The sequence below is a fragment of the Prionailurus bengalensis genome, chromosome C1 (assembly GCF_016509475.1).
Source record: "Prionailurus bengalensis isolate Pbe53 chromosome C1, Fcat_Pben_1.1_paternal_pri, whole genome shotgun sequence".
NCBI lineage: Eukaryota > Metazoa > Chordata > Mammalia > Carnivora > Felidae > Prionailurus > Prionailurus bengalensis.
The window spans coordinates 80610492-80635119 of record NC_057345.1 but is presented as its reverse complement, the minus strand read 5'-3'; the positions used below and the strand labels follow the sequence as shown (position 1 = coordinate 80635119).

The following is a 24628-nucleotide window of genomic DNA, read 5'->3' as shown; positions in this document are numbered from 1 at the left end:
GGAGTGGGGAGGAGCGGCGGGGGCGGGCCGGGGGCCTGCGGAGGCGCCGGCGTCCGCGCGGCTCTTTAAAGCGCGCGCGGCCAGAGCTCCCCCAGACTCGGGGTTCCCTGCGATCGTTTCCGTTGCCGCCGGTGCCCAAAGGGGCCTCCAGCACAGCCTCCCCAGTCTTCGCGGCGCAACGGAATCCTCCCGACCTCGCCGCCAGCTCGTGGACATGGAGACCCTCCCCGGACCCCGGACCTCCTGCCTCGAGGACACCGTCGCTCGGATGCTCCTGCTCGGCTTGGTCCTCCTGCAGGTGACCGGAGCCTCCGGTGAGTGGCGGCCGCCCCCGAAGCCCAGGAGCGCGAGGCTCGGAGGAATGGGCTCGCCCGCCTGAAGCGGCAGCTCTCACCCAAGTGTCAGCGAAGCCGGCCCCCGGGGCGCGCAGGCGGGAGTTGGAGGGTAGGAGGCGGCTGCCGCTTCTGCTGGAGAGGCTTGATCGGTGTCCGGCCGCTGGGATTGCACACGTGGAGTGTGGCTCCCGCTCTAAGTTTAGCCAGTCTTTTCCAGTGGTCCACGACCTTGAAGGTGGTGGACGTGGACCCGCACCTGCACTGGTCAGCGTCGTGCAGGGTTTGGAGAGATACGATCCTTCACTGCGCGTGCACGTTCCCTGATGGAGCGGGAGAGGCACTTGTTGTGGATCGCCTTTTAGATTCAATTAGAGGCAATCCTGTGGCAAAAAGTCGCTTGGATTGGCGTAGACACCACATGGTGCATGACCCTTATGCTTATTCGGTGTGGGGGGGCAGGGCAGAGACTGTGACCTGCTGCGTATTGGCAAAGCAGACCTTAATAAAAAAGCGTCCTAACTGAAAATATCTGATGGTGTGACAGGCCACACTTCCGCCTGGCTGTCTGAAAGTTTCAGTATAGAGACATGCTAGATACAAATGAGAAAAGTCAAGTTTTGACTTTCTTATGGTATGCGGCCCTAACCTCTCTCACATATGTGGGATCTGCTCTCTTCCATAGCTTACCCCAAACCCATCCTACCTGGCCCTCCCTGGTGAGTGGGACCTCTGGAGTCCTGCACTTCCTGGGCTGGCCTGGGACCTCCCAGGAGGCTGCAGCTCCTGGGCTGTGTGCTAGGTCAGGTTATCACAGGGCTTCCTCCATAAATCATTTCAAACAAGGATTTTCTTAGATTACAAGGTCAATCTTGCCAGGAGAAAATTAAGAGAAGTTAAGAAAATTAAGAAAAACTTGAATGTTTTTTTGTCTTGATAATTCAGTAGTGAATGGAAGCTTTCGTGGTTGCAAAAAAAAATTAATATGAAGTTTATAGTGATGTGGGAGGGATGGGAAGATGTTTTATAGCATCAACATGAAATCATGTACTGAGTTCACATAATAATAGCTGTTTCTCTGTTGTTTAAAGGCATTACAGATGTAGTGGCAGCATATAATTTAACTTGGAAATCAACTAATTTCAAGACAATTTTGGAGTGGGAACCCAAACCCATCAATCATGTCTACACTGTTCAGATAAGGTAAGCTACGTACAAAAATAAAATAAAATAAAAAAGAAAATTAAGGTTTTTGATGTTTCCACTTCCCTGTGCTGAATACAAATGTCTTTAAAGCTGATTAATGCATGAGAGTATTTAACAGATGACAAAGAGGGCATTGGTTGTAATTTGCTGGCCAGAGGCATAGTCTATGAAGCCTGCAACATTTCCTCAGCTTAAACTGATAGAATGTTTTACTTGGTTTTGGACAGGATGGGAAGATTCTCAAATGGAGTGTAAGCCGTAGGTAGGTGAACTCTCTTGAGCAGACTATGGCAGCATGGGTAGGTGTGGGTCGCAAGTGAAGATAACTAACATCCTCTCAGCACACCCGTCTTTTTCCTCGCTAACTGTCTAGACTGTGAGCCAGATCTAACATGTTCAGGAGGAAGCGGGGAGGAGTACAAATGTGTACATTGCCCTTAAGCAGTGTTTGATTCATTAATCTTTAGACACTGGTTCAAAATTCAGTTGCATCCACGATCTCGGAGGTCAAATCTGTGACTCACTAAGCCCAGGAGAAATCCTCCTCTGTCTGCACTCATCCATCCTGCTCTGATTGGCAGCTCTCTCCAAGAGCTGGTGATTTGCACGTTCAGTCTGAATGTCGGACATGTGCCATCTCTGTTCTTTGATGGTTTTCACCATATTCTTGGTGAGTTTGGGGTCTCTGAAATGTTCTCGGAGGCTTGCTAGAGATCTTATTAAATAGAGGAGAGTTATTTTAACACTAACTGAATAAAGGCACAATAGTATCACTGGCTAAGAATTAAAGATGTTTTGCTGTTGTGTTTGAACACAGCTCCTAAGTACGCAGTGGGTCTTTTAGGTGGATGTTCTTGTTTTTCAAAATGAGCTTCATGATGACTGTTTGCTAGACAAGGAGGAGAATTTGTGTGTGTGTGTGTGTGTGTGTGTGTGTGTGTGTGTGTGTGTGTTCGTTCATGTATAGATAGAGATATGGGGGTTTCATAACCCCAGGGAATAATTATAATTGTGGTCAAACTTGTCAATTCAGATTCCACTAATTGAGAATTGGTAATTAATTCCTCTGATAGAGAGCTGAAGCTTACTTTAGTAAAACACCTTCCTTCTGGATTGAGAAAATAAGATTTTAGGAAGAATGCTTACTCCTAAATATACTCAGTCTTATGTTTGGTGAACATGTGGAAACATTTATGATTTACTTAATTTTTATTTTTTATTCTTTTTTAACAAATCACTTCCCCATCACAACTGTAAATAATCTCCCAAGATTATTCTTTTTATTTTTAATTTTAGAGAGAGAGCACACAAGCAGGAGAGAAGAGTGGGGTGGGGGGTGGTTTGCAGAGGGAGAGGGAGAGGGAGAGGGAGAGAGAATCCATTGCTGAGCATGGAGCCCAATACGGGCTCGGTTCCATGACCCTGGGATCACAACCTGAGCCAATATTGAGAGTCAGACCCTCAACCGATAGAGCCACCCAGGTGCCCCTACCTGATTTTTAAACCTAAGCCTTAGTTAACCCTAAGTTCTTAGACTTTGCAAGGCTGCTAATATTTAAATGAACACGTCCCCCATGAAGTGCGACGACGTGCGCACATCCTAGCTGAGCTGAAGCTTGGCGGTGCCTGAGGGCGGGGGTGGGGAGTTCCTGCCAAGAGAGGGATCTCCCCGTACTCTTGGCCCTGCACCCCAAGGCCTGTGAACAGTCCCCAGTCCTGCTCCTGGGAGACACATACTCTCCTGCAGCCTCCCCATGAGTAAGTAGGATTCCTGGGTGTAAAGGACCACAGCAATCCTATTATAGAAGAGGACACTGTTGCCATGGGCAAGTGAGCGGTTTATTCGTGACTGCTTGCCCTGATAGCGAGTGCCCACCCAGGTCTGGAACCAAGGTCTCCCCAGGACCCCATACCACCACCTACTTGGGTGGGTCTGCCACAGTCTGATGTGAGGCCCCAAGGCTGGGAGGAGGAAGGAAGGTCATTCCCACTGCATCTCCTCTGTGGGCTTTCTTCCTTCCCGGTTCTCTGTCCCTAAAGAAAGCACTTTAACCTACTGTCCCTCTTCACCCACTCCCCCCCACCTCGCTGCCGGCCTGTCCCCAGCCACGGGGTGCCACTGCTGTGCCTGGAGATCCAGCTGCACTTTTCCTCTGTGGAAACACTTTCTAGAGGTAGCTGGGAAGTGCTGTTGGCTCAAGCCTTAGCACCCAACCACCACCTGTGATGTTGATTCCACAGAAATGTTCTGAATTCTAACACTAAACCTCCACACCTTCTAGAAAACAACCTGCTCCTAAATTGGTGAATCTGGATTCTGCTGGAATTTTTTAGTAATTCAGATGGGACATTTATGATTTCCAAATCAGGAGGGTGTACAATACCTAGAGGAACCTTGAAGTCTTTTAAATATTAATGCTGGCAATAGCATTTAGAGGAATGTAGTACAGAATCGCCCCTTCATTACCTGTTCACATGACTTTACTATGTTCAGTGATCCAGGCGCTTGTGCTAAATTTCACCATAGAGTACTGTGATTTCTACGAGTGAGCTGGGGGAGCGCAATACCTGTCTCTCAGATGGAACGTAGTCACAGAGCCCAGGAGTCTTTCCCCTGATAATCTGAACCATGTGTGTGCCACAGTGATGGAGAGGAATCGTCATGCTCTGATTCACTGTTTAAAAGAGAAGTGATATAACTATTAAAAAAAACATTTTTGTCATTCTGGAATTGAGACAGACTCTACTTTTTCACAGAAAGAGAAATCTAGAAAACAAAAATATTTCTGTGTCGATCTCAGTTTGTGAATTTTAGGGCAAAGAGTGTGTTTGCCCACATCCTCTTAGCCTGGATATTTAGTTCAGATTTTTTAAGAAAATATGTACTTAACGGCTCTCGTGTGTGGACCGAGACAGTGGAATCCTATGGCAGCTCCATCTTCCCCCTGATCCAACCCGTAAGTGCAAACTGCCTAACACTCAGCGAGGCCTGGCTATGTATGATCCTTCAGGTTAGCCCTGCTGCTTAATGGGGAGTGGGACCAAGTTCACAGTAAGTGCTTTAATGGAGGTATCATTGCTGGGAACAAGGGAGAGAGGTCAATTCTGAGAAAGGAGATCTGGAGATTCCTGGAGAAAGTGGGACTGGAGCATGGTCTTAAATGGTGGGCAGGGCTCTCTGGCGGTCCATGATGCCAAAGGAGAGAACAGTGTGGCTGTCAATGTACGTGGGTCAGAAGTGTGTGGATCTAGGAGCAGGGGCATTCATCTACAAATCGTTTTGGTCCTTTAGAATAATTTCATGTTTAGCAGTTCTTTAAAGTATTTCCCCTTCAATGGCGTCTTACAAAAGAAAGATCTGTTCCAGTCTCTTAGTCTCTCAGACTCTCCGATCCTGCCTTTATTGTTATGTTGTAAACTTTGATGGGCTGTATTCATACCTTGTAAAGTGAGGGAGGCATGTAGTAAAATGAGATGGACAGACTCAGCCCGCACCTCATCAGCTAGGTGACCTTGTACAAGTCACTTAGTGGTCCTGAGCATGTGTCCTTATATGTAAAAAAGATCCAATCCCTTCCTGAAAGGATTCTATCAAATGAGGTAGCCTGTGTAAAGGGCCCTGTACAGTACCTGGCATACAGTAGATTCAATGATAAATAACCATACCAGCAATGGTCAGTCAAATGTAAGATATAGATTATTATGTAGATTCTATTACTACATTGGCTATGTTCCACACAGACTATAGAACGTGATAAAGATACGTGTGGAACAAATAATTGGGTCTTGATGGGATGTTGCTCTCTCTCCCGTGTGACCCTAACAAATTGTCTACATTTTAAGAAAGACATTTAACAAACGGTTAAGGGCACAGACTCGGCAGGCAGAGTGCTGTGTGGCCCAAAGTCCTGCTGTATGAGCTGGTCACCCAATCTCACTTTGCCTCAGTTGCCTTATCTGTGAAAACAGTAATTACAGAGCCATCCCCAGTTTGCTGTGAGGACTCAAATACGTCCCAAGGACTCGGCGTAGCAAATGCCTACTCAGACTGCTTGTGAGTGGTGTTGGAACCCGGCACCGCACCAGAAAGCCGTCTGTCTCAGCTGCAGATCCTCATACGCTCCTCCTCCTTCCTTCAGCCCCAGATTAGGCAACTGGAAAAGCAAATGCTTCTACACCACAGACACGGAGTGTGACCTCACCGACGAGATCGTGAACAATGTGAATCAGACGTACCTGGCCCGGGTCTTTTCCTACCCAGCTGATGCCACCGATTATGCTGGGGAGCCTCACTTTACAAACTCCCCAGAGTTCACACCTTACTTAGAGAGTAAGTGCTCAATGCGTAATACCCTTTCATTCGTGGTCTGAATGTTTTTGTGAGCTTGTGACTTGCAGGGGCTATTCCATAAAGAATACTCATCCGTTGAGTCACTGGAATCTACTCCTGAAATCGTTATAGCACTATATGCTAACTAACTTGGATGTAAATTAAAAAATAAGAATAAATTTAAAAGAAAAGAATATTCATCCTTAAACATGTTCTCTTTCTCAGAAATTGGTAAGTGCCACAGCGCTGTTGGCTCCGTCCAGGTGTGCTAGGAGGTTCACAGAACGTGAACTCTGGAGTTGGTAACAGTGTCATTGAGTAACTTTTTTCTGTCACCAGGCCCTCCCAGCAACTGCCTGGATGGAGGGGCTGGGGAGTAGGAAATCCATCAAAGCTGGAGATTCAGCCTCTAGGAGGATATTTACATTATATATTACAGATGCAACTAAATCTCCTGAATTTTCTCTTCCATTATCAGACCAGAAGTCCCCGTTTCGGGTTTTCACAAACAGTCACAAATCCAGGGGGTAGGTCCGGTGTCCCTCTGAGTCCACAATCAGGCTCATTGACCTTTTTAAATAACCTGACCGTGCTCCGTGTCACGTGATGCCGTGCTGGGCCGGCTCCCAGCCTGCCTCCTTCGTGCTGGTTTTGAAAACGAGGAATGCTTTCCTCCCCAGCCTTTGTCCCAGTAAGCTGACCTGAGCATCTAAAAAGGGAATGCAGAGGATTCCTGCCAAGTAGGAGATTTCAACTTTTTTTTTTTTTAGTCAGAACTAGGTATTTTTTTTTAATTTTTTTTTTCAACGTTTATTTATTTTTGGGACAGAGAGAGACAGAGCATGAACGGGGGAGGGGCAGAGAGAGAGGGAGACACAGAATCGGAAACAGGCTCCAGGCTCTGAGCCATCAGCCCAGAGCCCAACGCGGGCTCGAACTCCCCGACCACGAGATCGTGACCTGGCTGAAGTCGGACGCTTAACCGACTGCGCCACCCAGGCGCCCCAGAACTAGGTATTTTAAATAAACAGATGCAGCACATCGTGCTGGGTGAAATCAGTTGCTCTTTTAAGAAGAATTAGAACGAAAGGTTAGAATGGAAGCGTGTCATGTTTTTTATCTGGTGCTTTTGTGTGTAGCCCTGCGGCTGCCCAGTGAGAACGCTCTCTCCCAGCAGGGAGGGGGGAGGGGGGAGGGACCGTCAACCACCTGGTCCCTCTGGTATCTACTTGGAGGGTGGAAATAGGGGGCGGTCTGACCCCTGAGCGAATCTGTGTGCCTTTCCTGAGCCCCTGTTGGCCAGAGCCTGCCTTCAAACTCCTCTGTGGCCTTTGCTCCCTCTCTGGGCCCTCAGCTGGAGCATGGCCACCACAGCCACAGCCACCTCAGTGACGGTGCAGGCTCAGTGACACTCATTCCCCTTTTTATAATTCTTGAGTTTCTTCTAAACCACTTCAAATCCTTCCTTGACGTGAGATACAAAGTATTTTATATATTAATTTTGCATGTGCTCACACACACACACACATATAATTGCATATAATTCGTGTTAAATTACTGGGATTATTCTACTGTCCTTCAGCCTAAGCATAGGAGATGACCAGTTAACACTGGTTCCTTGAGGTACCAAGGACATTTCCTGGGCTTCCCACAGCCCCTAATTTACTCTATCTCAAATATGGAACCGTATACAACTGTATTGTTTACCACAACAGCCACTAGCCACATATGGCCACTGAGCACCCACAGCTAAAGGCCGTAAGTATAAAATACACACTGGATTTTGAAAAATATCTCCAAAGTTTTTTCTATTGATTACATGCCAAATGATAATATTTTAGCTATTTTGGATTAAATGAAATGTATTATTAAAGTTTAATTTCAGCTGTTCCTTTTTACATTTTCTAATGCGACCACAAGGAAATTTTAAATCACATCTGTGGCTGTTATATTTGCACTGGATAGCACTGCCGTAGGATGTCCTGCTCTGGAGCCACTGAGCGAACTCCTGCAGGGAGCGTATTCTATGTGGCTGTTTTACAATGGGGGGAGGGGGGGGTACTGGCTTGTTATTAACTGTGATAACTAAATGCAATTCTACTTGGTATAGAATTCTTTGGTTCCAATGAAGCTCATTTTCTATGTTTTAGCAAAGCTCGGACAGCCCATGATTCAGAGTTACAAACAAGTTGGGACAAAACTGAATGTGACCGTACAAGATGCACGTACCTTAGTCAGGATGAACGGCACATTCCTAAGCCTCCGGGATGTTTTTGGCAAAGACTTAAGTTACACACTTTATTATTGGAAAGCTTCAAGTACGGGAAAGGTGAGGATTCTTTCATTTGGTTTTAGGACTTGTTTTAAATTGTGGATCCTTGACTTTACAGCCCACTTCTTCCCTCAATTCAAAGATGCCAGAATGGGGTGGTTGAGAGAGCAGTGTGGTGGAGGGGCAGGGGTGCCTGCTGTCCCAGCTCTGTGACTCTGGGCGTGGCCCCTCGGATACACAGGCTGCTCAGCCAAGGGCTGGACCAGGTCTTCTCTGAGGCTCCTGCTGGCTCTCCCATTTCTTCCTCTCTTGAGGATCCCAGAGACAAAGTCTGTTTTCCATTCACAACTAATGCTTCATTCCTTTTTCCCTTTATTGCAAATATCTTCTAAAGGAGCTAAATTGGGTTGGATGGGCCTAAGTTGGGTATTTTCGGTCTAGGAAGATGCATCCTTAGCAGTTATCAGGGGGAACTGACCAGCCAAGTCACTTCTAATCCATTATATGTCTGGTGTGCCCCTGCAGGCTTTTGCTTCCACAGTTGACTTAGTGAAGGGGAAAGAATTCACTCTGAGCCCAGATAAATTAAGAACTCTTGATCTTTTAACAGAAAACAGCCAAGACAAACACTAATGAGTTTTTGATTGATGTGGATAAAGGAGAAAGCTACTGTTTCAATGTTCAAGCAGTGATTCCATCACGGAAAGTAAACCAAAAGAGTCCAGAAAGTCTCATCGAGTGTACTAGCCAAGAGAAAGGTATGTCCAGAGGTGAATGGCTCTGTCCGTTATTCTTCTGGGAGGCATGGAGACCTTCCAGAGTTCGAGTGCACCCTTAGAACCAGGAAGTATTTTTGTTCAGGGAGAAACAGCCTTGTTTTTGGTTGTTGTTGCTGTTTGTTTGTTTGGGTCATGTTGTTTGGGGGAGACTCTTACAATTTTAGGCATTTGAAAATGTTTCTGCATTGTTCCCTTGTTTTAGCTAGTGTTTTCTTGAGCACCTACCATGTGCCGAGCTCGCTGCTGAGCAATGGACACACGGTGCATGTTTAGCATTTAGCATCAAATCACAGATTTCTCTGGGTATTTTTTTCACACTTAAATTCTGATTCTGTGGGTTATGGGGGAGTTTCTGGGCCAGCTGCAGCTGCACCCAATAGACATCTGTGAGCACTTGCTATGGGCTGTTGTCACAGAAGACAGGAAGTTTAACCTACGAAGGGAGGGGATTGCCTCTAGCAAATATACCTACGTGAGTGTGTGTGCCTACATGGGGCCCAGACCCCTTGTGAGGACTAGTTCCTAATTGGCAGTGCCGAGAGGGGTTCAGACTCGTCCATGAAACTGACAGCCTGAGTCTCCCTCCAGGCTTTATAGGGATAGTACTCTGAGGACATTCTGAGATCAAAAGTCACAGGATGGCTCCTTGCTAAGATGAGATTTGAAAATTTAAAAGCACTTTTAAACAAATATTTCCTGTTGATTAACCATAATGGAAGAAAAGGGCTGGCCTTCGCTCTGGTCCTGTACCCCTCTGGGCCATCATTACCCACAGTCCTCACAGCCATCTCCCTCAAGCCAGCTGGAGTTCTGCTGCCTCTCTGTCTTCATGCACACCCAGATCGCTGCTTCCCTGCCTCTGCTCCATCTACTGAAATGTGTCTTTGAGAACCGTCTCATATGCCTCCTCCACCAGGAAGCCCTTCCTGTTGCCCCAACCAATGATCATCTCTATTGACCCGAACCCTGCCAGCACTCTGCATCTTGCTCTTTGCACTGATCATTTATCTTATACTATGATAATTGTTGCCACCACACCCAGCATTATTTTTAGCCACTTGTTTCCAAAAGCTGTTCTTGCTCCCATTTACGTGTACCATCTCCTGGCTGTGAACATTATCCAGTTTATTAAGTAGCCCATTAAATGATTTCGCCACTGTCAATTGCCCTAAAACATCTAGGGTTTGACCAGTTCTTTCCTAATCAAAATATGTTGTGGTGGAAAGGGTGGAAGAAAGAAATTTCAAATTACGCAAAAGCAGCCTGGTGTAATTTAGAGTTACACCCTCCGTTCTGCCCGCTGATAAATGGGGTTCAAGCTCTCAAAGCTGACTGGGACCTTTTGTTTTCCAGAAATGTTCCTCGTCATTGGAATGGTGGTGCTTGCAGTCATCATCCTGACCATCATCCTGGGGGTGTCCCTGTACAAGTGCAGGAAGGTGCGCAGGGAGCGAGGTTGGAAGGAGGGCTCCCCACTCAATGCTGCATAAAGAACATACCCTTGGAGCTGCCGACCACGGCACAGTTCATGTTGCACTGCGACCAAGAACTTTGAAGAGAATGGAATATATGGAAACGCAAATGAGTATTTTGGAGCACGGAGACTCTTGGGCTCAACAATAGCTCTTTATCCGACCTGTTCTCACAGTTAGCATTCTGGTTTCGACAGCAGCATTAGACGCTGTGGAATGTAACGAACGGTACGACCCATTCCAAGTTTTTAAAATTTCTGTTTAACACTATGACATCCTTTGCACATATCATGTTCTAGAATGTATATTCTACACCCAAGATGAAACCAGGTTGTCTCATCAAAAACGAATGAACAAATGCCTTAAAACAAAAACAAAAACAAAAAACTCCTGGGTAGACTTTTGGAAGGCTTTTGAGAAGCTGACTTCAAATCACACAGGAGAGTAAAATGGAAATTGGGTGGACTTGTCTAACCTGTGTCTCTGCTTTTGTGATATATGGTGTTTAGGGTCTTCTGCTTCTTTTCTGAGTTCTCTTGGAGGTTCAAAACAATTGGCAAACGTTTATGTGAAGACTTCTGTTTGGGGCACATTCCTAAAGCACCTTAGGGGTAGCACTTTAACTGACTTCCGTGCTGTTGATTAAGCACTTGACAATTAACTATATTTTTATAAGACTACTATACAAACCACATAGAGTTTATGATTTAAGGTACTTCGAGCTTTTATGGCCAATATTGTGTATATTTATATATTTTTAAGAGGTTTTATACACGGGGATTATCTATTTATAGAAGTAATATTGTTCTGTTTGTATATATTGAGATAATTTATTTAATATACTTTTATATAAATAAAGGTGACTGGGAATTGTGGCTATTGTCTTGATTATATCTTCCACGTATTGTTTACGATTTGGCCATTGTACAAGTTGGCACTGCTGTGGTAACAAATGACCCCCAAATTCTCAGTGGCTCACAACAGCATTACCTTGAATTCTCACATACATTAGTTTGGTGGCTGCAAGTTGACCACAGCTCTTCTTAATTAGGTTCTCATTCTAGAACCCACATCGAAGGTGAAGGCTCTGTTTGGGTCAGGGCAGAGGGAAAAGCAAAAAATTAGGAGGAAGAGTAGTCACATCTTCAAGCTTTAAGCCACCTCTTAAAACTTCTCTCTCTCTCTCCCTCTGCTCCCTCCCTACTTGTGCATGTGCCTTCTCTCTCAATAAAATTAAATTAAATTAAAATCAAAAAGAAATTGTTAAAAAAAAACACACACAAAACTTCTGCTCCCGTGCAACTGCCCCAGGCAAGATACCTGACCACGCCTGACAATACTCTGCCTGCAAGGAGGCACCGCCCGTCGCATGGCAATGGCAGGGACACATGGCATTACAGGGAAGACAGAAAATGATACAACTGACTGCAGATTTAGAAGATGTGATTTCTTCCCATGGGCATCAGTTTGAGTTGGAGATGAAATCTGGAGAGGAGAAAGGAAAAATTCTTTGGATTATTGTCTTCAAAGAAAATTGGACAAAAGGACAATGTAAGATAGAGAAGTGGAGTGTCTAGAGTTCATTAAAAGCAAACTAAATTGAGGGACACCTGGGTGGCTCAGTCGTTTGAGCGTCATGACCTTTGGTTTAGGTCATGATCCCACAGTTCGGAGTTCAAGCCCTGCATCGGACTCTCTGCTATCGGCTTGGAACCTACTTTGGATCCTGTGTCTCCCTCTCTCTCTCTGCCCCTCCCCCACTTGTACTCCCTCTCTCTTTCTTTCTCTCCCAAAAATAAACAAACATTTAAAAATAACAAAAAGTAAATGGAGAGCTCTTTGCGGGCGGGACTGGGTCTGGCTCACATTTACTTCCCCTTTATGGTGGTAGGGCCAGCAGGCTCTTAGTCATGGCTCGGTCCAACTGACAGCATTAGCTCCCTCTAGAGAAGAGAAATGGAAATGTTCAAATACAAATAAAACACAGAAGTCTTGATCTCACGAATGTGTTGGAAGAGGATTCTAACTCGAAATGGAAGTGACGTTCCCAGCACGTAGCTGGGCCTCAACCGTGTTTGCTTCCCACTGTGAAAGGCTGGGCCGGTGCAGTCAGTGTAGTTAAAGCCTCCAGATGGCACACCCACCCAGAAGCGGCCCCGCCAAGGAGACCTGAGCGGACATTAAAATAAGCAAAGAGGGGCGCCTGGGTGACTCAGTCGGTTAAGCGTCCGACTTCAGCTCAGGTCATGATCTCACGGTCCGTGAGTTCCAGCCCCACGTCGGGCTCTGTGCTGACAGCTCAGAGCCTGGAGCCTGCTTCGGATTCTGTGTCTCCCTCTTTCTCTGCCCCTCCCCTGTCATGCTCTGTCTCTCTCTGTCTCAAAAATAAAAACATTAAAAAAAAAAAAAAGCAAAGAATCCGTTCACTGTCCAGCTGTTCATAAATTTTAAGTTCATCTGTTCCTCTGCTCCAAAGAACTCCAAGCATTATCAGTAAAACTCTAAACATGAAATGTGTGATAGAACATCACAGTCTGTGGAAGAATGGGCAAAAACCACTTTGCTGATCCCCTACCAGTGGTAGCCTGAAAGGCGAATACATGGTCGAAACTTTGGAGACGTCAAGGAGAACATGTTGGTTTATTGGTCTAGTTTTGTTGGCGCGCTTGCCTTGGACGATCCGCACGGATGCGGGAGAGGCTGAATCGTACCCTGTTGCAGCGTGCCCGAGAACGGACAGGGTGCGTGTGCATGTGCAGCAGTGTCAACAACAGAGAGCTTGGCAGGGGCGCATGTCCTGAGGTAGGTGTGCTTGGGCCATTACCTGGAAGTCCTTCTCACGCGGGGCTGGCCGGGACAAAGAGCTTAGTGCACTAGACGTGGGAGGGGCCGGGGGGAGGGGGCGGGGGGGGGGGGAGAACACGTCCCAGAGAGGGCATCCGAAGGAGCGTTTCCATCAAGCTGCTTGTTCCCTGCCAGGCATAATCGCAGCGTTACGTGACCGCGCGGCCTCCTAATCTAAGGAATTTGAATGGTCCCATTAAAAGAGAGCACAGGCCGAGTGAAAGCAGGTCGGGGTACTAATGAGGTGGCTGGCTGTTCACAGGGAAGGAATTCATTACACATCCCGACGAGGCCACGTTCGGGAGGCTTCATATCGCACATTGTCGCCGCGCCTCAGGTTTCGCCACCTGTCCTTATGGCTGAGACTAAACAGCTGCCTCTAAAATCAATACAGCAGTTAGCGCTGGGAGCAGAAAAAGCCTAGAGTCCTGCCTGGCGGGCATCCAGAGACTACTGCCCTCCAGCGGGCCAGAGTATATTATCCCGGCCCTTAAAGTATCATAAAGCTGATTGTTACTAAAGTCAACTTCCAAGCTTTGAAAAGGGATTTCTATGACCTTAAATTATGATCTTAAAATACTGATGAAGTTTGAGTTGTGAAATCCAAAGACATTTTACCCTAGTTACAACTGATGGCTTATAATCCAAATATCCATCTCTTATATAAATGAACAATGATCTCTGTCCATCAAATAGGAGATAAACTCATTCCCAAACGCAATTTTTACCTGTTCTAGGACATGTGTATTTAGCGTGTTATTTCTTCTCCAAGGGTTGCCTGAGGTTCATCGCTGTTGCAACGTGACTTTCATTCAGAAGCTTATAGTGGAGGATTGTTCTTCATTTTCTTAACACTTGACTTAATTTTCATTTAGGCTCTCTTTGCAGCAGCTGGTAGAAACCATCCCAAGTAATGTGGCGGTTCCCTGGGACATCCACTTTTTCCCTGGACTTGTGTCCACTGCCACTGTTCCTGCCTTGGGTCCCTCCACTTCCCGTGTCTAGTCTCTCCCTCCCGCTCAAGGAAATCTTTTCTAGGCGGGCGTGGTGGGCTGGAGGTGGCAGGAGCCTCGCTCGTACTCACGGCCATGTCCTCTTTCAATCTGCTGTCTGTGCACTAGTCCTGTCTGTCCAGACTGTCCAGAACCAGAGGAAACTCCACTCTTCTCTGCTTTCGGCTCCTGTTATCTCTCCCGAACAAGGAGCACAGGACTGTGGACTGACTGAACAGGGAGAAGGGTCAAGGGTATTTCAGAGCACATCATCCCACTGTCCCAACTAAAAAAAAAAAAAAAGCATTTGAAAATCACTTACAGTAAGGTGTCAGTGACTCATCACAGTATTGTACCTAGAGTCATACTTTGAAGAAGAATGAGAGAGTGCTGGTGGGATTTCACTCATCAGCTGTTGTGGAGGCAGAAGAAGAATTTTCTCTGTCCTAAATCAGTACACGGAGGTCTGCCACTCTGTAGGACAGATCCCTGGCCCTGCTGGCATCCGCCCATAGTACGGCTTATACTTTGGGGCACCTGGGTGGCTCAGTCGGTTAAGCGTCGGACTCTTGATTTCAACTCACGTCATGATCTCACAGGTTTGTGGGGTCGAACCCCATGTCGGGCTGTGTGCTGACAGTGCAGAGCCTGCTTGGGATTCTCTCTCTCTCTCTCTCTCAATAAGTAAATAAACATTTAAAAAAATACTGCTTACACTTTGCTCCATGCCTGGGTTCCCACTTGTTCACATTTTTAATATCCTCCCCTGACCAACAGCTAAACCACACTGTTTCCTTTTAAAGGGAAGCTGTCTGCATGTTGGCAAAGATTAAATCTTGTGTGCATATCTGATTCCCTGAAAGAAATTGTATTCAGTTTCCTGGATACTTCCAAACCATTGCTGTGCTCCAGTGTTAGCTTAATCCAATGGTTCTGCAAGTGTGAGGACCCCCAAACTAGCGGCATTACCATCACCCCAGAGCTCGTTAGAAAAGCAAATTTAGGGGCACCTGGGTGGCTCGGTCGGTTGGGCATCCGACTTCAGCTCAGGTCATGATCTCACGGTCCGTGAGTTCGAGCCCCGCATCGGGCTCTGTGCTGACAGCTCAGAGCCTGGAGCCTGTTTCAGATTCTGTGTCTCCTCTCTCTCTGACCCTCCCCTGTTCATGCTCTATCTCTCTCTCTGTCTCAAAAATAAATAAACGTTAAAAAAAAAAAAAGCAAAGCAAATTTATAACCCTGACCTCAGACTTACAGAACTGGAAATCTGTGCAGGTTTTTTCACAGTTTTATTGAGAAATGATTGGTATACATCACTGTATACGTTTAAGGTATACATGCTGTACGCAGCATGATGGTTTCATTTTCACATATTGTGAAATGATGATCACAACACGTTTAGTTAACATCTATCATCTCACACAGATAGGATAAAAAGAAAAAAAAATTCGCCTTGTGCTGCCAACTCTTAGGACCGACTCCCGTAACAGCTTTCCTGCTCATCTCACAGCCGCACTGGCTAGTCGTCTATTGTACTTTCCAGCCCGACCTAGTGCAGCTTTATCTTCTAACTGGACCTTTGTGCTTTCGACCACCTCCCTCCAATTCCCCTTTCTGGCCAACAACCCTCACTCTGGTAACTTCAAGTCTGATCTCTTTCTGTGATACTGGTGGTGGTGTTCTTGTTAGACTCCACCTCTGAGTGAGATCATACAGTATCTGTGTTTCTCTGACTTATTCCATTGAACATAATGCCTTCAAGGTACACCCATGTTGTTGCAAACGGTAGAACTGTCTTAGCTGTCTTTTTTATGGCTGGAGAGTATTGCATGGCACAACAACTTCTTTATCCACGCATCCATCGATGGACACTTAGGTTGTTTCCATGTCTTGGCTGTTGCGAATAATACTGCTATGAATGGGGCGGTACAGGCATCTTTTCGAGTTAGTGTTTTTATTTCCTTTAGATATATTCCCAGAAGTGGAATCGCTGGATTGTATGGTATTTATATTTTTAATTTTTAGAGAATCCTCCATACTGTTTCCACAGTGGCTGCACCAATTACATTCCCACCAACAGTGCACAGGGGCTCCCTTTCACCAACATCCTCACTAGCTTTTGTTATCTCCTGTCTTTTTGACCATGGCCATTCTGACAGCTGTGAGGTGATATCTCGTCATGGTTTTGATTCGCATTTCCCTAATGACCGGCAATGTTGAGCATCTTCTCATGTACCTGTTGACCATTTGTACGTCTTCTTTGGGAAAATGTCTATTCAGGTCCTTTGCTCATTTTTTACTTTTAGTTTTTTGTTTTTGATGTTACATTATATGAGTACTGTATATATTTTGGATATTAATTCCTCGTCAGATATATAGTTTGCAAATATTTTTTCCCATTCCATAGGTTGTCTTTTCATTTTGTTGATGACTTCCTTTGCTGTGGAGAAACTTTATATTTTGATGTAGTCCCACATGTTTAGTTTTAATTCTGTTGCTTGTGCTTTAGGTGTCATTTCCAAAAATTCATTACGAAGGAGCTTCGTTCCTCTTTTTTCTTCTAGGAGTTTCATGGTTTCAAATCTTACATTTAAGTTTGTAATCCACTCTGAGTTAATTTTTGTGAGTGGGATAAGAACAGGAGTCAGCAATCTGTGTTGTAACAAGAAACTCTCCAAGTTATTCTAATGCCCAATCAAGTTTGAGAACCACTGGCTTAATCTATTATTTACTGCAGTAAGAGTAGCTATAGACCCAAAGGGGGCATTCCTAGCCCTTGCAAAGGTCAGAATGCAGCCTGCTGTAGAGCCACAATCAAATTAACACATACAGCATGATAAGATTCTCCAACTATAGACTATACTGCCTTGGATAACATTTGTCATGTAGGAATCTCTTAGGATTTTTCCTGTTGCAAGGAACAGAAACTCTTTCAAGAGAACTTAAATGAAATTGGGAAGCCTGTTTTCTCTTTCGTCACGTGCACTAATTGACCTAAAGCTCTTCAGCTCCTTTTAGCCTAAATTACATTATAACACGTTATTAGACCATCAATAATTAACAACTAAGAATAACACTCTTCCTCTGGGGAAATGAAAATACAAAAAAAAAAAAAAAAAACCCAAGAATTTTGAAACCGAAAAACTGCAATTCATCTTGAACACGCAAAATTAAATAAACTTTTAAATAGGGTTCTAAAACAACGCTTTAAGGAAAAGGTTCCTGATCTAAAATTCTTTCTCCAGCTTGATTTTCAAACACCACCAAAAGACGATGCTTCATCTGCAAAGTTACTTTTGTTCTCCAAGCACGTATCAAGCCAGAGAATGAGAACCGGAACATTCAGAGGGGCAGGAAATGCTTTTCCCTCCCAGAACTGCAGATGGAAGAGTGGTTGATAACTAAGATCGTGGCGCCATCTACAGGTCCTGAAGAGGATCGACAGCACGACCAGACTGCTTGTAGACTGGGTTAGAAAAAGAAGGGAGTCGTGGTAAAACCAAACACCTGTAAGTGCAGGAGTGGCCAGAGTCGTGGAACCACAGTACCTTCTCCAAGCTGCTGCAACTCTACCTGTGATGGTCTCTGCGGTCCAGAGCTAGAGCTCTACCCCAGATCCTGCTACCTCAAGTGCAGTCAGGGGGACAGCGGCTTGAGCATGCTTTGAGATCTAGTGAGAGATGGAAATTCTCAAGCCCCACTCCAGACCTACTCGATCAGAATCTTCAGTTTCCAGGTGATGTGTACCCTAACCGAGGTCTGAGAAGCTCTGTTCTGTGTGCTTTCCCAACGACTGAGGCCACTATTCCCGATTTCACAAAAGCAGGTTAGGGGACATAGGGTGGAGAAGGAAAACACACCTCACCAACGGATAGAACTGCAAAGACTTGATGAGAGGATGCCGTTCATTAACATTAAATATCAGCAAGTTATTAACCCATGCCAAGAGTAAAAGCAGAGCCATGATATTACAAATATTACATTTTCCAAAGACGCACTCTGTCATTTTCCAAAGACAGTACTTTGAGGACCTCTGCCTCATCCGCAGCTGTCTAAAGACCGAAAGCTTTCCTGCCTCAATTCCACTGATTCATGTGCCTTGCTTCTACCGAGCTCCCCCTTCAAGGTAGTTCATAATGTCTCCTGGATGTCAGCCAGAAGCTTTCCTCCCCTGGATTCCCAGAACACTCTCCCCACTACTCCTCTACACCCTTACGCTCCTTCTCAGGACCCTTAGTGTTGTACAAAATAATTCGTTACTTGTCTTGGCTCCTTTTTTCAATCATAATTGCCTTGAAAAAAAAGAGCCATGATTATGCATTTGAATTCATTAATTTATTCTAATTCTAAGCACCTACTATGTGCCAGGCATTAGGCATTTGATTAAAATACAACGGGCACAATCCCAGCACTTATAGAGCTCATATATTTGTAGAGTAAAATGTCAAATAATGATAACAGAATAATAGGTAATTGATAACAATATGTGGATCAAGAATAGGGTGTTTGGGGGCCATCTAACTTAGACTTGGAAGAACTACTTAAAAATCTCAGCTAAAGCGACGCCTGGGTGGCTCAGTCGGTTAAGTTTCTGACTCTTGGTTTCAGCTCAGGTCATGATCTCACAGTTAGTGATTTTGAGTCCGGCATCGGGCTCTGTGCTGACAGCACAGAGCCTGCTTGGGATTCTTGCTCTCCCTTTCTCTCTGCCCCTCGTCCCCGCTCACACTCTCTCTCTCCCCCTCAAAATATAAATATAATATAAATAAGTAAGTAAGTAAAATCTCCAGGAAAGGATACAGAGTTAATCAGGCAAAGGGGGAAAGGGAGACGGGAGAGTAGCAGAAGTCCTCCAGGAAGGGGGAATGCTTGCATCATTAAAACCGTATCTTGGGCGTCAGATAATACCAAAAATAAAGTGTGTTTGACAAAGAGATCTGAAGAAACTCAGACACTAGGACTTGCCAGATATGGCAGGGGAGTATCTGGAGCGGGACGGGTGTTGGGGCGGGGGGATAGGAGAAAAAGTCTCGACAGCAAACTGGATATTAAGAAAAATATAAGAGGCTGATGAATATACAAAAATTTTAAGGGATAATGATCTTCAGCTTAAATTCAGCATTCCAGCCGAACATCCCACCAGTATAACAGAATAAGGATATTTTCAGACATGAAAGACTTCAAAGAATTTTCCTCCCATGCACCCTGTCCCAGAAAGCCACAGCAGGACATGTTCCACTCTAAAGGAGTAAACCCAAAGTAGAGGAGGACATGGGATTCAATGCAGGAGAGCCCAGTGTCAGGCTAGCAGCTCAGCCGGTCTCCAGAACCAGAGGGAAGGAGAAACCAGAAGACCCCAGGAAGAACACCTCTGGAAAGTAATAAAACATTGATATGGTGGCACAGCAGGAAGTAATTAAAGATTATCTGTTATGATAATTACGGCAGATAGAGCAAGGTTAAAAAAAAAAAAGAAGGCTATGGGACACTAGAGAGAAAAGACAGTAAGAAACAAACACAGCTCTCTGCTTGGCTCTGCAATGAACTCTATTATACATTCATCAGAAAGCAAATGCTGATTATGAATTCAAAATGATTTAACTGGGGGCCACCTGGGTGGCTCAGTCAGTTGAGCCTCCGACTCTTGATTTCAGCTCAAATCATGGTCTCGCGGTTCCTGAGTTCAAGCCCCACATTGGGCTCTGTGCTGATAGTGCAGAGCCTGCTTGGGATTCTCCTTGCCTGCCCCCCCCCCCCCGCCACCTCTCTCAAAAATAAAATAAACTTTAAAAAAACATAAAATGATTTAACTGGAATTTCTGCTACATTCTATTCGTTGCAGAAGTGTTCTATAAATGGGCTCAAGATGGTCCCTATAAATTAGCCTATAATGGCCTGCTGTTTCTTTCTTCACAGCAGTCTAGGACCATCAGCCCAAAGCCCACCAGTGCCAAACTCAAATCTTCACACATCCATTTGCTTTAATATAGTGAAAAAAAAAAAAACCCAAAACAACAAAAAAAAACCTCCCATATTTTTAGCCAATTAGAGCATACTTACTGTACATAGCCCATGAAACTGCCTTGAACATCTGCCAACCACAGACGAGACAATACTACAGCTGTAAGAGACCCAAACTCCTGCTGCCCTTCGGAGTGGTTGCTGCTGAACAGCATTACCTAGACAGAGGAGTCCATTTGATTTTCCCTTCCCCCGTCCCTCCCCCACCGGGGGGTCCCCTTGTCCTGTTCCCCTCATGGGTGCTGGTCCCACACCACCATCTCTGGAACTAATTTCTCCTTAGTTCTGTCAATTCTTATGGGTTTTGACCCTGCTACTGGGAGGAACTTCCCTCTCAGGCAATTGTGTTCAAGCGCCACCCAAATAAGGTTTGCGTGTTACTGCCTCTCCTGATCCTGTCTCCTGGATGGATGCCCAAATCTCCCAACTTATCATAACAAATTACAAACGTTTCCACGTTCAAGAGGAGGCAATATAGACTTCACCTCTCCACACTGTAAAGAGTATGTGGGATGGGATATATATTCGGGGAACCATTCTTGGAAAAATACAATCTGTCAGTAAGATCCATATACAAAAATTAACTGCATTTCTATTCAGTAGCAATGGTTAGGAGTATTAAATAGATACAATTTATACCAGGACACGACAAACATCAGATGTCTAGCAACAAAGCTAATGGAAGATGTATAAGACCTCTACACAGAAAACTACCAAATGTTACTGACAAACATTAAAGAAGTCTTAAATGGACAGATCTATCATATTCAAGGATTGGAAGAAATCTACAGTTGCCGTTTACATAGGCCAGTTAGGTCAAGTTGGTTAATTGTGCTTAAGCATTTATGTGGTTTTTTGTTTGTCTATTTTTTGAGAAATGCTCATTGTCCTAAAGTCTGCGTTGTCTGATCTTAGAACATTTATGTAATAAGGGACTTATACCCAGAATATATAAAAATCTGTAATATCACTAGGACAATTTATAAAAGCTGGCCCAAAGATTTATATGGCCACTTCAAAAAAGAGGATATCCAAATGGGCAATAAACACGCAACGGAAGTTCAGCCTCATTACCGATCAGGGAAATGCAGAATGAAACCACAAGATTTGCTGCTGATGGCTAAAAATACGTAAATGAAAAGAAAAAAGTAAAAAAAAAAACCCACTAGCAATATCAAATATTGGCAAGGACTGGGGAAACTGGAATTCTCATATACTTAATGGTGGGAGTGTAAAAATGGTACAACTACTTCAGAGAACAGTCTGCAAAACATAACAAAGCTGAACACATTCCACTCCAAAATTGCACACACACGGGCACCAAAAGATGTGCATAAGAATGTTTATTAGGGCTATTTGTAATAGCCCCAAACAGAAAACCCAATGCCCACCAATGGGAAGATGAATAAAGTATGGTCTATTCATATGATTAAATATTATAAAGCAATAAAAATGAGGGACCTCTTGCCACATCTACAATGGATCAGTTTCACAAGGTTGAGGAACAGAAGTCGTACACAGAAGGGTATCTACTATATATGAAGTTCAAAAACAGACCAAGTAATTTATGTGACAGAACTGAGAATAGCGGCTCTTAGGGGCTGAGAATTAGAAGGCAACAGGAGGGTGACCTTTGAGATGTAAAAATGTTCTTGATTTGGAGGGTGATAATGAGTATGCACACTTTCCAAAAACTCATGGAGCTTAAGATTGATGGACTTTGCTGCCTATGTATTATGCTTCAATAGAGTGTTTAAAATTCATTTTAAGTGAATTTAAATGGTTTAAATGATTTAACTCTCAGTGGAGGATGTGGCAGACCAAAGGGGGTGCCACTCCTGCGTGAGCTACAGACACCAGTTCCATGTGCAATTGCCTCACAAGGTCGTGTTATTTGTACAAGAAAGGAGACCACAGGGAATGCTGATTCCCCAAGCCATGACCCCCTGAACAAGGCAGAGCAGGCTCCTTTTATAAGCACTTGGGATGAAGATTCAGAGGGTCAACGTAACATTATAAGGAGGCCGAGACACTTTCTGGCGCTTTCTGATTCATCTGCTCAGGTGTTTCCCTCAAATGTTTCTTTTTCTGTTCCAGCCGTTCGTTAGTTTCTAAAAGGTAAGATGGACAGGCAGAAGCTTCTAGGAGGTTCCTGAGTTCAGGAGGTCAGGCTGGTGACAAAACCCCTCCTCTAGTTTTACTCTGTTCCTCATCCTTAAGGGGCACAGGCCAAAGGGCCATCTCCCGCAGCTACTTCCTGCCTGACGTGTGTGACGTCACAGGGGTTAGTAGAGGAGCAGAACTGTTTTCCCGGCTAGTCTGAGACATGCTTGTGTGTCACTGGGTTTAACCTCTAGCTGTTCACACCCTTGTGTTAGTACCATCTGCAGTTTTGCAGCCTCCATACGCTTGACCCCAAACTACCCAAGAGTTGGGTATGCAGGGTCCAAAAACTGATGAGAATAGCAGGATTATTAGTGACCCCAGAGAAGAGAGAAGAGAGGAACCATGTGATCCTGGGTGGGTAGTGCCATTCTGCACATTCTGGAGGGTCCTCCTCTTTGGTTGAAGGTAGGTAGGCAAGCTGCCTGATCAAAGATTTTCTTAATATTTACTTCTACTACAGCTGAGGTATTAATCCAGGTACTACATGAAGTATTAATTACTGCACAGACCTTCCTCCCACTAACAGGGAGTCCACAGCCAGTCTAGTATCTCTTACTTAAATTCACCAGAGAATTTAATTCCCAAGAGTGCCCTGCTGTGTTGATAGTTTTAGATATCCCTAGAACGACTGTGACAAAAACTAACATCAGGAAAAGCATTCATTTTGAGATCGTAAGGCTAAAACATCGCACCCAGTTTCTAGAACCCAGTGGACAAAGAGAACCAGAAAACTATCCATTTACTGTGTTAACTATGATCTGTGGCACTCGTTATTGAACAGTCGCAGAGAAAATGATTTCACCCACTCAAGGGGTGAGACAAGACTGAAGAAACCACATCAGCAGAGCCAGTATCGTTCAGATTGAAACTCTCAGAGTTCAAACCTGAGAACCTCTATCCGTGGGAGCTTCACTTACCTCGTGGATGCAGAAGAGCAGAAGTTACAGGCCTGTAAGTGACTCATACCTGTACTTGTGGTCATTTGTTTTGGGAGCACCTCCTCCTGAGTTGCTGGTGCCAGTGTCTTTTTCACTCTGGAGTGGTGGATCCAGGCCATGACTCCCTCTAATTTTATTTTATTTTTTTTTAAATGTCTATTTTTATGTTTGAGAGAGAGAGGGAGAGAGAAAGAGCAAGCAGGGGAGGGGCAGAGAGAGAGGGAGACACAGAATGTGAAGCAGGCTCCAGGCTCTGAGCTGTCAGCACAGAGCCCAACGCGGGGCTCAAACTCACGAACCGTGAGATCATGAACTGAGCCAAAGTCAGACACTTAACCAACTGAGCTACCCAACTGAGCCCCTCCCTCTAATATTAAGGAAGAATGTGTGGCTAATACTACTAGGTGGAGACCTGTCTAATTGGGCGTAACTGGTCCTGCAGGAACCCATTTTTCCAACTTTTGAGGTACACCTTCTCCCCAGGTCCATTGGGTGAAGTCCAATTTCAGTAGGTAGGGGGAGGTAAAACTTCCATACTCGTTGAGTGTCTCCACCACTTGTCAAAGGTTAATTATATGCTTAATAGCCAGAGAACCCTCTGGGTCTGGCAGTGAGGAGGAGTAGAGTTTGTAGGAAAGGGCCTCCCATACATCATTTTTTTTTTTTTAGTTTATTTATTTATTTTGAGGGAGGAGCAGAGAGAGAAAGAAAGAGAGTGAAAGAGAGAGAAAGTGGAGGAGGGGCAGAGAGAGACAGAGAGAGAAAATCCCAAGAAGGCTCTACACGGTCAACGCAGGGCCTGACATGGGGCTCGATCTCATGAACCGTGAGATCATGACCCGAGCCAAAATCAAGAGTTGGACTCTCAACCCACTGAGTCACCCAGGCGCCCTTCCCAAAAGTCATCTTGAATAAGCTAAGTTTTAGTTTACCTCTTGAGGCAGCCCTTATCCTAGAAAGGGATATTGGTAATAATAGTCTCAACCAATTTTCCTGTGTTTCTTGGCACAAACTAGCCAGGATCTTTTTCAGGGTTTTTTAGCCTGTCCTGTCTTTCCAGGATAGCTGCTCGGAGCGTGCAGTGGTTCCCATTCTCGGCAGCAGCTGACTGACCCTTATGAGGCCAATTCAAAGACTCACTCTAGCTCTCAGCTTCCTGCTCTGGGCTCTGCAATTACTTCCAGGACAGAGCATCTCTAGCTTATCCTTCTGAGCTCTAGGCATTTCCGTGATCTCGGCTAGGTAATTCTTCACTATATGCTGGCTCTAGGATGTT

The 24628-nt window shown here is 45.0% G+C and overlaps 1 protein-coding gene across 1 annotated transcript; it reads left to right on the top strand.

Annotated features, from left to right (window-relative positions):
• Nucleotides 1-5: 5 nt before the first annotated feature.
• Nucleotides 6-11266, top strand: F3 (coagulation factor III, tissue factor). Its single transcript, XM_043575622.1, has 6 exons — nt 6-314; nt 1424-1535; nt 5678-5868; nt 8019-8197; nt 8751-8898; nt 10273-11266. Exons 1-6 carry the CDS (start codon nt 215-217, stop codon nt 10407-10409), a joined length of 867 nt encoding a protein of 288 aa, XP_043431557.1. The 5' UTR covers nt 6-214; the 3' UTR covers nt 10410-11266.
• Nucleotides 11267-24628: the final 13362 nt, after the last annotated feature.